Source organism: Epinephelus moara, chromosome 21 (genome assembly GCF_006386435.1).
Source record: "Epinephelus moara isolate mb chromosome 21, YSFRI_EMoa_1.0, whole genome shotgun sequence".
NCBI classification, from domain to species: Eukaryota; Metazoa; Chordata; class Actinopteri; order Perciformes; family Serranidae; genus Epinephelus; species Epinephelus moara.
This window is the reverse complement of record NC_065526.1, coordinates 13,343,769-13,356,316: the sequence shown is the minus strand read 5'-3', so window position 1 is coordinate 13,356,316 and position 12,548 is coordinate 13,343,769. Positions and strand designations below refer to the sequence as shown.

Genomic DNA, 12,548 nt, shown 5'->3' with positions numbered 1-12,548 from the left:
TTACAGTTTCCGAAGTTTTTAATATAGTCCACTGCTGTTTTACTGCCAACTTACCAGCTCCAATGACTCTCTCTATGCGAATATTGGAAGCATCGATCTCTTTGGCAAAGTCTCTGACAGCCTGGTTGGGGTCTTCGTAGGTGTGAGGATGGATGTAGGTCCTGCTGCCTGGCAGCTTAACTGCATGAGCGGAAAAGTGGAGAAACGGGACGGATGAATAAATAAAGATAAATGCTAATTGTGCTGAAATACAGCCAGCTTTTGCTCAGTGTATGGTGTTACATTTATTTAAAGAAAGTTAATAGTGTTAATGAGGTATTGATCTCTCTAGGGAAATGGTTTCCTACAGGAGCCGACACTGATTCCTGCTCGGACATTTCAGCAGAGTGAATACATGTTGAGATGGTAGTTTGAGCGTGGGTGCTCTGTTTGAGTGACATTGCAAATTATTACATAATTAAGAAGTGGTGTTAAAATGACTCATAATTTTTAACAGGAACCCATAAGGAGCTACACTTTGCCAGCAAACATTTGTGCAAGGACGTGTGAAGCAATGTGGTTTATTCAGCTGGGAATGCTACAAAGTTGGAGATTTATGTACACAAACTGAATGTTGTTCGGCAGCTCTGATCTTATGATACATTTGAAGGTAACTGAAAACAAAGAACAACTGTTGTATCTGAATAAACAAACAGTAATTGTTCAGATGTTGTCATGAGGAATGCTTTTGATCTGAAGTGTTCGACCATAATTACAGGCAGTGATGTGACAGGATGTGAAGCGTGTTTTAAAGATAAGTTGTGTGTGTATGTGTGTGTGTGTGTGTGTGTGTGTGTGTGTGTGTGTGTAGGGTGCTTGCATAAGCTCAAACTTAAATAAAAAATTTTTTTTAACAAAAACCGAATACACTTGTATGTGTTGTGCTGTGTTATGAAATACCGTGACAGATGTCAGTATGTCACATGATAACAAACTGAAACATTTGCATTTCTGAAAGCAATAAACATTTATGCGTATTTGCAGGCTGTTCTCATGCAATGTTCGTACATACGCCTACGAAAAAGTGGGGTTAGGGTTTGTACATAACCCACATAATTGGGAAGGCTATGATCACGTGACTGATGCCCTGACAGGAGTAGAGAAGGGAGTAGTATAAAGAGCGAAGGTCTGCTGAACAGGGCAAGTTGGGGTGGTGGATGAGTCAAACAAACACAGGACTTTCACCCAGGAGACCACTGTTCGGTCCAAACCAAGTGAACTTGAGTTATTTTAAGGTACATTGTCGCCATGTTTTATTTTCCTTAACCTAACCTACATAACTTTAAGTGTGTAACTTTACGTTAACTATGTAATGTGTGATGTGACGCCCAACCCTGCTTTTTATCTTAAACCTAACATAATTTTAGTTTCCTAAACTTAACCAGCATAATTTTTGTTTCCTAAACCTAACTTACACAATGCTAGGTTTGATGCATAAAGTGATAACGCCCAACCATGCTTAAACCTAACCTATGTAACTTTACGTTAGGTATGTAATGTGAGTAATGTGACAACATGGTTGTGTTGTCACATTACATACCTAACCTAACTTAACCTAACTTTACGTTAAGTATGTAATGTGACAACACTCAACCATGTTTTTTCCAAAACCTAACCTACATAATGTTACTTTTATAAACAACCAAAGTAATTTTAGTTTCCTAAACCTGACCCACGTAACTTTATGTTAGGTACGTAATGTGATGATGCCCAACCATGTTTTTTTTCCCCTATACCTAACCCATGCAACTTTACTGTCCTATACCTAACCTACATAACTCTACATTAAATATGTAATGTGAAAACGCCTAACCATGTTTCTTTTCTCAAACCTAACCTACGTAACTTTACGTTAGGTACATTAAGTAAGTATTGTGACGACACCCAACTATGTTTCTTTTTTTTAAACTAGCCTTTGTAACGTTAGGTACATTGGGGAAGGTAATGTGAAGACGCCCAACCATGTTTTTATTCCTATACCTAACCTATGTAACTTTAGTTTCCTAAACCTAACCTACGTAATTTTACGTTAGGTATGTTCGGTATGTAAAGTGATGCCCAATCATGTTTCTTTTCTTAAACCTAACCTTCGTCACTTAACATTTGGTAGATCAGGTACGTAATGTGACAACACCCATCCATGTTTCTTTCCCTAAACCTAACCTACATTACTTTATATTAAGTATGAAACTTTACTTTAAGTATGTAATGTGACGCCACCGTTTGTGCGGGGCTGTTTCATTAGTATCATACAAACAGTTGTATGGGCATTATTGTAACATATCATGCGAACTATTGTACGCAGATACATTGATTTACGTGTGTATGTGCTGGCGTCTTTACCTCGGCCATGTTGGAACTGCATCTTCTCTTCGTCAGGGTCCTGCTTGGCTTTAATATATCCACAGTGCCTGAAGAAGGAATGCACAGCTGGGTTATGATCCTGTATATAGACTTACATACACAGTATAGATATGTTTTTTCCACCACACATATACCAGTACAGTTTTATATCACGCATATGGAAGGTCACATACCCTTGAGCGTGTATGTGCAATTTCACACCTGTGTTTGATATATGAAATCTAAGATGTGAGTGTGTTTGCATCATAGATTTCTCTGTGGAGGCAGATCTATGCATAAAGCGCCCCTCTCTTTCTTTCTAACCCCTCCGGCCCTCAACAGTCGCCTTCAATATTATAATGCATCACACACACACACAAACACACACCTCTGTGCCCTTTTCCCGCCCCTCTGTGCACACATGCACACACCCCGCAGCGCAGGTCAGTTCAACGATCACGACAAACTATTGACAAATTGATCAACTCAATTCTGCCGCCCAGCTGTGAGGAAGTATTTAACTCACTCTGTTTTACAGACGTCAGAGGGGGGATGCTGTGTGTGTGTTTTTGTTAGGTGTCTGACATGTTTGTATCAGTGTATTTTCTCTCCGCTTTGTCGAGCTTCTGCCTCAAACTGTGGTTAACAGCCCTGATCACCCATAACACTGTCTCCGAGATTTACGGCTCTTTTAAATTCGGCACAAACATTTTAGGACAAAAAACATAAAATGTAAAAAGCAGTTTCATATAACGAGGTACTAAACACGACATAAACGCTACAGCCTCCTCTCCTCTCTTGTTTTTCCCCCTCTTATCGAATCCTCCTCAGCTGCTGTACAGGTAAAACAGCAGCCAGTCAGTATGTCTGTCCATCATGGAGATAAATTGATTTGGGCTTAGAGCCAAGAGTAACTGGGAATCAGCCGCACAGGCTGTACGTAATTTAAGGAAGCAGAGTGGAGGACAGAGGAGGAACGGAGACTGAAAGGAATAACAAGCAAAGATTTAATAATGAAATAGTAAGAGGGGAAGTTAAATAGAGACAAAACAGAGGAATAAAGATTGGAAAAGAAATAAAGTAAAGCGTGAGGAAGAGAGAAACGCAGCGACAGAAATGGAGAAAGGTGGGGTCTCGCTAGGCTCAGTAAATCTCAGTCATTTGGTGTTTAATCCTTGTGTTGATTTTACACAGCTGAATGCATGGTATAACCCAGACATCAATAGGCTGTCTTGGGAATATTTATACACACACACACATACACACATAAGGGTAGAGACTGGTTGCTGGTATTTGGGGATAAAGAGGAGAGTGCATAATGTTCCTTGGGCCCCACCTGGTTATCAGCTGGGCTCAAGCCAGTCAAACACCAAGGGACTATCATTACCCCCTTGACACAGACTCTCACACACACACACAGTGCTTTGGGGCATGTGTTTAGAGCATATGGGGAATGGGGACATGGGTCACACCTCTGCTCCCACTGTGATAATCCCGTGGGGGTGTACACACACACACACACACACACACACACACACACACACACACACACACACACACACAAACACATACACACGTGTGTAGTTCAGCAAAACCCACATTCAGAACACTTGCTGGATGTGTATCTGTGTTAGTGTGTGTCTCCACGGGTGCATGGCTGCATATGTGAGTGTGTGTGTGTGTGTGTGTGTGTGTGTGTTTGTGTGTCTGATGGGAAATGAACACATTTCCATAGTAATTACAGAGCGACTCATTTCTCCTCTTCAGTTAGAAGTGTCATGAATCATTAGCGCTGCAGTCTTAAACATGGCACAAAACCTGACATGGCTGTGGCTTTTGTTTTTCCCCCGACAGCTGTGTCTCTCTCTGTGTGTTTGAAACAAATATTTTATTTAAAACCGTCAGCTAAACGAAGCTGACCTGTAATTCTGTCTATAAAAGAGTCAAGAGCTGGACTCAGGAGGACAATGTGGAAACCATTTTCTGATGCCACAAAAATACTTTAATTATTTTATTGAGTGTTCCAATTTTAAAGTGGTAACATGTGGCGGTAGTACGAAAAACAACATAGCAGAGCAAATAGTTGTCATAGGGTAATCACACATGTATATGGATGATTCTCATTAGCAATTATTCCATGTTTAAACAATGAGGTTGCTTGTTCGGCATGTAAATGGTTTCCATCGTCTGTCAAAAATATTCTCTCCCACTCTAAAAAGATCAATTTTCCTGATCAATATCTAGCTGTTGCTCTTTCTTTGGAGGATCAGCTTTACACCAAATTATAGCGTTTTACTGCCTTCAGCAATATTTTAATCATGTATTTGCCCCTTTGTTGGATAATCTCTTCCATTTATTGAAGATGCATTAGAGAACACACATCGGAAATCAACCGTTTACTAAAAGATGTGTTTTCAGAATTTATTGTCTCTACAATATCCACTGCTGTCTTTCAAATTAACATTTTAATGATCATTCTTAAGCACTCAAAGCTCGTGGGTTCAGGAGAGAAACAGATTGTTCGTTGAATAGTCGAAGACTCAGCCCTGACTTGCTGTTGACATTTAACCAGATCTTTCCCTGACCTTAACCAAATGTTAAATAGTATGACGTCCCTCCCTCTGACTGCTGCCTGCGTGTGTGGTTCGGTGTCCCGCTTCAGGAGCCAATAAGCAGAGTAGAGAACGGACATAAACCTCAGTAGTTTGGGCCTGAGTCCATTTAAGTGGCGTCCCAACTGACATCACTCTCTTCTGTTCTTCCTGGCTTCCACATGCTGTTGTAGTTTGCATTGTGGTTTTGTCTTTTGCATTCATGAACAATGTTTCTGATTACATTTACTTTAGTTTTTTGCCATTTACTTCAGGCTAGTTTATTAATCTAAATCTAACAACATGTGGGATCCTCTGGTGTCGAAGTCCTGTGCGTTGTTCACAGACTGTACAGAGATGTTTCTTTCTGGTTTGGGAAAAAAACATTCTCAGTGCTTGTAATCCAGACAAATAATTGTGTGTTTCCTTCACAACATATTTGGAAACGCAGTAGTAGTAAATAAATATCAGTAGCACATTTTGTAGTTACTCATTGAAGTGGATCAGACATTCAGTCATGTGTGTATGTCTGTTCTAGCTAATTAGGCAAACTACTGGACTCATCAGCCTAAGATTTTTTGTGCAATTGTGTGACTAGAGTGCAACACACACTGCCGCCATACACTGCACGTCAAAACGCCCGCCTCCATTATATTCATGAACAAACCCACACTGGTGCTGGCCGCCGCGCCACTCTGCTTCAGCCCACTGCTCTATTTCCAGCGCGGCTGGCGCTGCGAGAAAAGCCTTTTATGTACGTCTTGGCCGCCGTAGTATCAACTCCGGTTGCTTCAGATTTTTAATAAGACAATTTTGATAAGAAACTCACCCATGAAATCCAAGTTGTTGTTGCCTCAAAGTTTTTCCTCTTCTTCTTCCGTTACTAGCAGTTGGCAACCGTTGGCAACTAGTGTAGGTAAAGCCACCTAGCGGGCTGGGGTGGAAAATACACTTTAGTGTCGACGGTGCCACTGTGCGCCGCTGCCAATGTGTGTTGGGGGGCACTTGACGGCCACAGCGCCGCGCCGGCGGCAGTGTGTGTTGCACTTAACGGTGTTTCATGGTTGAGGTGATTCACAACTTTTGAGAAACCTTTTTCATTGACTGCTCTGTTTTATGTGGTTACTACCTGCTGCCTCCTCACTCCTCTCGACCGGCCTGTAAGGGCAGCAGGTGATCGACAACCGCCAATCATGGTGCGTCCTGATAGCTCACCTCCTACTATCACATAAAATGCAATAAAAATAATAATAAAACTATAGAAAAACTATATAAACTATATAAAAACTGCCATTATGTAGCAAAAGGCATTTCCAGCAATCAGCTATTCTAAAGGGAGCCTTACCTAGTCTGTTGCAGGCCACATTTTGGCCTTTGTTATGGCTCAGACACTGACATCCATAGAAAAGTTTGGTCTTATTTTAACCTGGAGCATCTGCAGATTAATTCCATTTTTTAATATGTTATGATCTACTGAAGTTAGGCACAATACAACAACAATAAGTCACTGTTTTTTGTTGTTTTTGGCCACCATCTTGAATGTAAAGCAGCCAGGAGAGACAACTGAGTGAGATTTAACTCTTCTTTGTTTCACTACTGCCATGCATGCATACTGGACACACAGCCTGCCCTGCACTTCCTGTTCCAGACACACCTGGCAGACATCTGCACTCTTCTGGGTGCAGCTCTGATTGTATTTATATTATCTCAAAATGGCTTTATTTATGTGCAACTGCAGAAAACATGGTAATTGTCACCACACAGCCCTGTTGAGTGGCTAGTTGTCTGCTATTGATTCAGATGCCGCAGGGTTTTGAGCTGGAACAGACTTTGTAACGAGGCAGTCTTCCTCACATCGGCCCTAGCTGCTTCTTTATTCTGCGGTGTGAAGTTAGCACTATCTGTCACTGTGGGAGAGTCATTGTTCCATTTAGCTGCTGTCTAATTACACCATACTCTGCTGTTTCATACAGTAAACACACAACCCCGCACACATGGCTGTATATTCATGCAGATTTAAAGTACACACCACCTGCGCCAATCATGCAAAAACACACACTTTAATGGACTGCGATATCACTATCGCACTCGGGCTCTCACCTTTCTCTCTGCCTCTCTCTGTTCCACTTCAGTGAGGACAACAGGCTATCCCTGTCCTCCAAAGCCACACACTCCACATTTGCATATCAATTTACTTTTTAATATAATACTCTGTCACTCGAGACCCATTTGTCATTCTGCTAGCAAGCTCCCACCTTTGTAGAACCCCATCCATATATTATCGTCGCCGTGGCCCCTCCCTCATTTTCCTCTCCATTCCTGGCCTTTATCTCTCCAGGGTGTTACATTCTTACTTAATTCTTCCTTTAAGTGAAAACATTCCCGATCCCAGCAACCTACATATCCTCTTTTTCTTCCTCCTGTTTCCATCCATTTATCCTGCCCCCAACAGGCCCTGTCCTCCGCCCTCTTTTCTCTCTGCTGTTTCTTTTTTATAGAAAGAGTGGACACTGGGAGCTGGAAAGAGAAGTAAAGAGAGAGAGAGAGAGAGAGAGAGAGAGAGAGAGGTGGAGAGGGAGATGGAAAAAGAGAGTGCTGACAGGCAAGAACGCACAATGGGGGTCCAAGCCTGCATACCAACTAACAAGCAATCAGATGGAGGGGAAGAGCGAGGAGAGACGGGGGAGGCAGCCATATAGGAATAGAAACACGGAGGTTAATGTAAGGGAGGTGGACAAAAAGAGGAGTGGGGGCAGTGTTGTGTGCTGCAACAACAGGAGCTGACGGCGAGGAGAGAAAAGATGTTACGAGAAGAAAGAGTGCTAAATAGAAATGGAGTGAGTGAAAAAGGGAAGCAACAAGGAGGGAGGTGTCAGATCTTTACAATAGAGACACCATTTACATGTGCAGGAGAGAAGACAATAGAAACAAGGATGGATGGAGGCGTGGAATATTGGCTACGTGGATCGAGGATTAAGAAGGACAGTGCAACAACAAAGTGCAACACTGTCAGCACATACGTATCTCCCTGTGGGGGAGAGTAAAAGAAAGGATAAGGGAGTTGATGGACAGATTAAGAGCAGATGACAAAGAGAAGCGTGTGGCTGCAGGACATGTATGAGTGAAGAAGAATCCAACCACAATGTGACAGTAAACAAGGGAAGATGAGGACAGTCAGTGATAAACCAAATGTAGCATGAATGTAAGGAAGGAGTTAAAATAACCCTTGAATAAATAATTTTATATTCTTTTATTATTTTACCCATTAAGACCCAATCAAAGCTAGATTCTGTCCCAGCGTGCAATAACCAGAGACCAAGGAAACACCTGGGGCAGGTCACAAGGCTAACACAAGACAGATAAACACGCTCAAGTTGGAGTGCTCAGTCCACTTGACACTGGGAAGAACCCAGAGCACATGGAGGTCAACTCATATGAACACCATGCGGAAACAAAATCTCCGAAACAAGCTCTGACCACACATGTGGGGCAAACATTCAGACCTTCCAAAATAGTGAGTTCAGAATGAATATATCCACTGAGACATCATCATTACTGTTTTAATTTGCACTCGAGTGTGTACGTACACCATGTTATTGTATAATTTGCTTTACATCTGGGACATTTTACACCTTTAATCTTTATCCTTTGTATTTCTTTTTCTAAGTCTTATTGTTATTCTTATCCTTGGTATTGCATGCAAACCTTTTTAACGAGACTCCCTTCATTTCACTGCACACAATGTGTGAGCATGTGGCAAATAAAACCTTTGAATCTTGAGACCTAAACACCCAACAACAACTATGACTACATATGTTCGTCAACAACCTTACTACCCATGACGAGACGATGACGAGGTGGCACCAATGTCATTAAACACTAATTGCGACTGTGTCAACATGCATTATTGTTGTTGAAGACAAAACTAAAATGTAGTTTAAAAAAAGGAGGAGATGAAATATTATAGACTGGTCAGTGAATACAAGTGTTAAATAAGCAGTTGGCTTTGCATTTTGTAGTGATTCAATCTGTTTCCATCAGATAATAACATAAAATCCTATGTGAAATGAGCTAAGACAAGTTTTGCTGCAGCGGTATAATTCCCTCGAACAGCATCTAAGTCAGCGGACACATCGCTCTCAGTTGATACCTTTAATGTTCAAGTCCTGACCAACATCGGTTTCCTGGCTACGGGGACATTTCAGAGGGAAGGTCGGGATGTAGTTCTTCATAAAGAGAAATCGGAGTGTGGTAGTTTGCTGATTGCAAATAGCGGGCATGCGCTTGTTTAGAATGACAGAAACATACAAATAGGGGTAAGAACAAAACTGACGACCATGCGCGTGTCATAAATCTGACTTTGTGTGCAAAGTAAGAATATTTCTGAACACATATTAGTTGTCATTTATTGGTCTGTTTAGCCTCAAGTTCTATAGTCATGGAAAACATCGAAAAGTCATGGAATTAGTAAAAACTATTTAAAGTTTTGGGAAAGTCGTGGAATTAGTAAAAACTATTTAAAGTTTTGGGAAAGTCGTGGAATTTTATTGTGTTCAATAAAATTGTGACAGTAATTTTCTGTGGTTAATGTCCATGTAATATAACATAACAGCAAATTTATTTTCTGCAGCTGTTGACATAGCGTTGCTGTGTGTGTGATGTTTTGTTTACCATCACGTACCTGTCCTCATTGTTTCCCTGTGTTCACTCTCTCCCTTCATGTATGCCAGCTGGCTGCAATAATGTTTGAATAGCGTTTGAATCTGATTTGCTTGAAAGGCACTGTGCAGGTGTGGCAAGACAAAAACAAAATAAAATAACTATGGGTCCTTGAAAAGTCATGGAAAAGTTTTGAAATTTTGTCCACGAAAATGTGTGGGAACTATTGCTTTCTATTGCTGCCCCCGTTCCTCCCTTAGTCTAACTCCAAGCTATAAAGCGTGAGAGACATCAGCCGCACTGAGCTGCACTGATTTGTAATGATTTGTACTTCCTCTGACAATTAAAACCAGCACTCAGTGATTCTGCTGTCATCTTGGTTTGCTGGAGCTGCTAAAGCCCGACAGTGCAGCGTAGAATTAAGAGAACGACCTCTGTCAGATAAAGATGGGGTCATCACGTCACACAAATGTTACTGTACTCTCTGATATAATGTATTTAAAGCCGTGGCAGCCTGCAGTTCACAAAAGTTCTCTCATGAAAAGTGTCAGCTGAGCCACTGGAGTCCCCGTCTGAATCAGAGGGGAGAAGAAGAAAGGAGGAAAAACGTATGGAGGTGGGAGGTTGTGAAGCAGGGAAGTAGAAGGGGGGAAGAGTGAAAACACACTGTGACAGAGAAGAATAGAGAGAAGGGGAAAGAGAAGATCAAACAAGGGCGAACTTTGGCAAGACAGGATAAAAAGCTGGATTATGCACTAAAAGGCAGAGAAGGGTTGGAGAGAAGAGGTAAATATGGATGTTGAAATAACCTTGAAACAAAGTGGGACAAAAGAGACTGAGAAACTGAGCTCAGGGTTTTTTCCTGGTTTGAAACAAGGCAGAGGTGGTACCATCCTGATCACGTCCACACACGTGCATGTGTACTGTGCCTTCAACTGTCTGTACGGAAACACTTTTTACAAGCAACATATTCAAACAATTATATGTTAAAAATAACTACAGTTATAAGAAATTGTGGCCAAATTGCTACATGGAGTCAGATGTGTCTTTAATGTGAATTCCTGGATATTAAATTTTCATGTGCAATTTTCTGTGCTCCCAGTAATATTTGTTTGTGTACTGAAGTAGCAGATCACATGACCTGGTTAAGCTATGTTTGAGACTGAGAACATATAACAAATACTGATGTACTGAATATGAGGGGTGGGGAAAAAAATCCACGGTGACACGGTGCTCGTCACGGTCACTTTGCAACCTCAGATGCAACCTGCTGCCGTGTTCTTGAAAGCTGGCACAAAAAAGGCACAAGAGTAGCACCCAGCGCCCGACCTCGCGTTTTCCAGACGTTTAAAGATGCGGCATGTGTATGGCCTCTAATTTCCAGGGCTGGTACCTGCGGTTATCCCACAGGCTAGTTGATAACATGTCGTGCAGGAAATCCAAAGTGTGGGATCATTTTGAGAAGGTGAAGGACGAACCCAAGGTGATAAGTAAACTCATCTTCATTGGTCGACTACAAACATGACGTATCATCTGAAACATGGAAGTAGCTACATGCCCATTAGCCCACAGCGTCATTAACAGGCGGCTCGCTCAGTGTGTGACGTGCACTTGTAGATAAAATATAGGCCTATATTAATGAAGGTTCATTAGTACGGTTTTGTATTTCTCTGTAATGTAGCACAGTGTTAACAATGTTACTGATACTATTCTTTCTCACACCTTCAACTCAAACCATTGTGTTGCCCCGCCCAAAATATATACTTAAATATTTAAATTAATATCGTAAACATGCAGACGACTAGTCGACTAATGGCGCTAAATGACGGCTGTCGGTTGACTAGCAATATTCTAATTGGCGGTGCCTTACCCGGTGCACTACACTGAATATGATAGCGCCAATACATTGCCGTATAGCCACAAGATGTGTGTGGACGGTGATGTCTTAGTGACAGAAGGAGAGACGAGAGACAGACTGTTTGTCTTCATGTGAGTGAATAACCTTGGAGTAATGTTAACCTGAGCTAATAAAGTGTGTGTAGTCCTGAGCCGTGTGGTATCGTCGGGTTTGTTTTATATGACTGGCCACCTTTTATAGGATTAGAGGCCAGCTGCTAGCTATAAGACGGGAGAAGAAATTGATACACTGCGAGACAAGGAAGAGTCAGAGGGGATCATTCATACAGAAAAATACTATGTTCCCTTTCCTTTCCTCTCATCTCCTCTCCTCTTTCATTTCCTGTCCCTTCACATTATTTTCCCACTGCTAATCAGAATGACTAGAAAAATGAAATCAGTAAATCATTAGTCACCCCTCCGGCATGACACAATGAAATGACACGTCTATCCTCCCTTCGCCGCCACCCACTCCACACACACACATATATAAACACACACACACTCACACACCCTGCTGTGGGTATCTGCTCCCATCATTACTCATGATAATGGTGATTTCATTTAATATCAAGCTATTAAATAAAAAATAATTACTGGGAATGAAATCAATGGATTAAATTCACTCTCATTATTTCACAGCCTCGCTCACAAACCCCGAAAAACAAAACGCGCTCACTGCTTGGGCGCTAATAAACTATGAGGTTCATAAAAGATGATTGTGGATAATTAATTAAGAGTCAAAACAGCATGAAAAAACGGACTGAAAAAAGTCTGGGTGATTCAGGAGCACTCAGTGAGTGAGACTTCTTCTCTCTCCCTCTCCATCTTGGACGTGTCTGGCACCGGCTCAGCACTCTCTGACCACGGTGTGAAAAGATTTACTCAGCTCTGGCTAATTATTAGGAAGGGGGAAATGATTAGCTGAAGAGTTATGAGTAATAAATCTGTCTATGTTTCATTAACAACCTGTTTGGAAACATTTCATTTAGCTCCTGCTCATTAAAGAGAGTGGTAATG

At 41.5% G+C, this 12,548-nt stretch overlaps 1 protein-coding gene across 3 annotated transcripts in view; it reads right to left on the bottom strand.

Annotated features, from left to right (window-relative positions):
* Positions 1–12,548, bottom strand: part of epha4b (eph receptor A4b) — a 121,675-nt gene that overhangs the window by 28,365 nt on the left and 80,762 nt on the right. For all 3 annotated transcript variants that reach the window (XM_050074667.1, XM_050074668.1, XM_050074669.1), the window contains exons 11-12: positions 2,383–2,450; positions 55–180 (exon numbers count right to left, since the gene is read on the bottom strand). In XM_050074667.1, the coding sequence (XP_049930624.1) occupies positions 55–180; positions 2,383–2,450 (194 nt within the window). The remainder of the gene's footprint in view (positions 1–54; positions 181–2,382; positions 2,451–12,548) is intronic.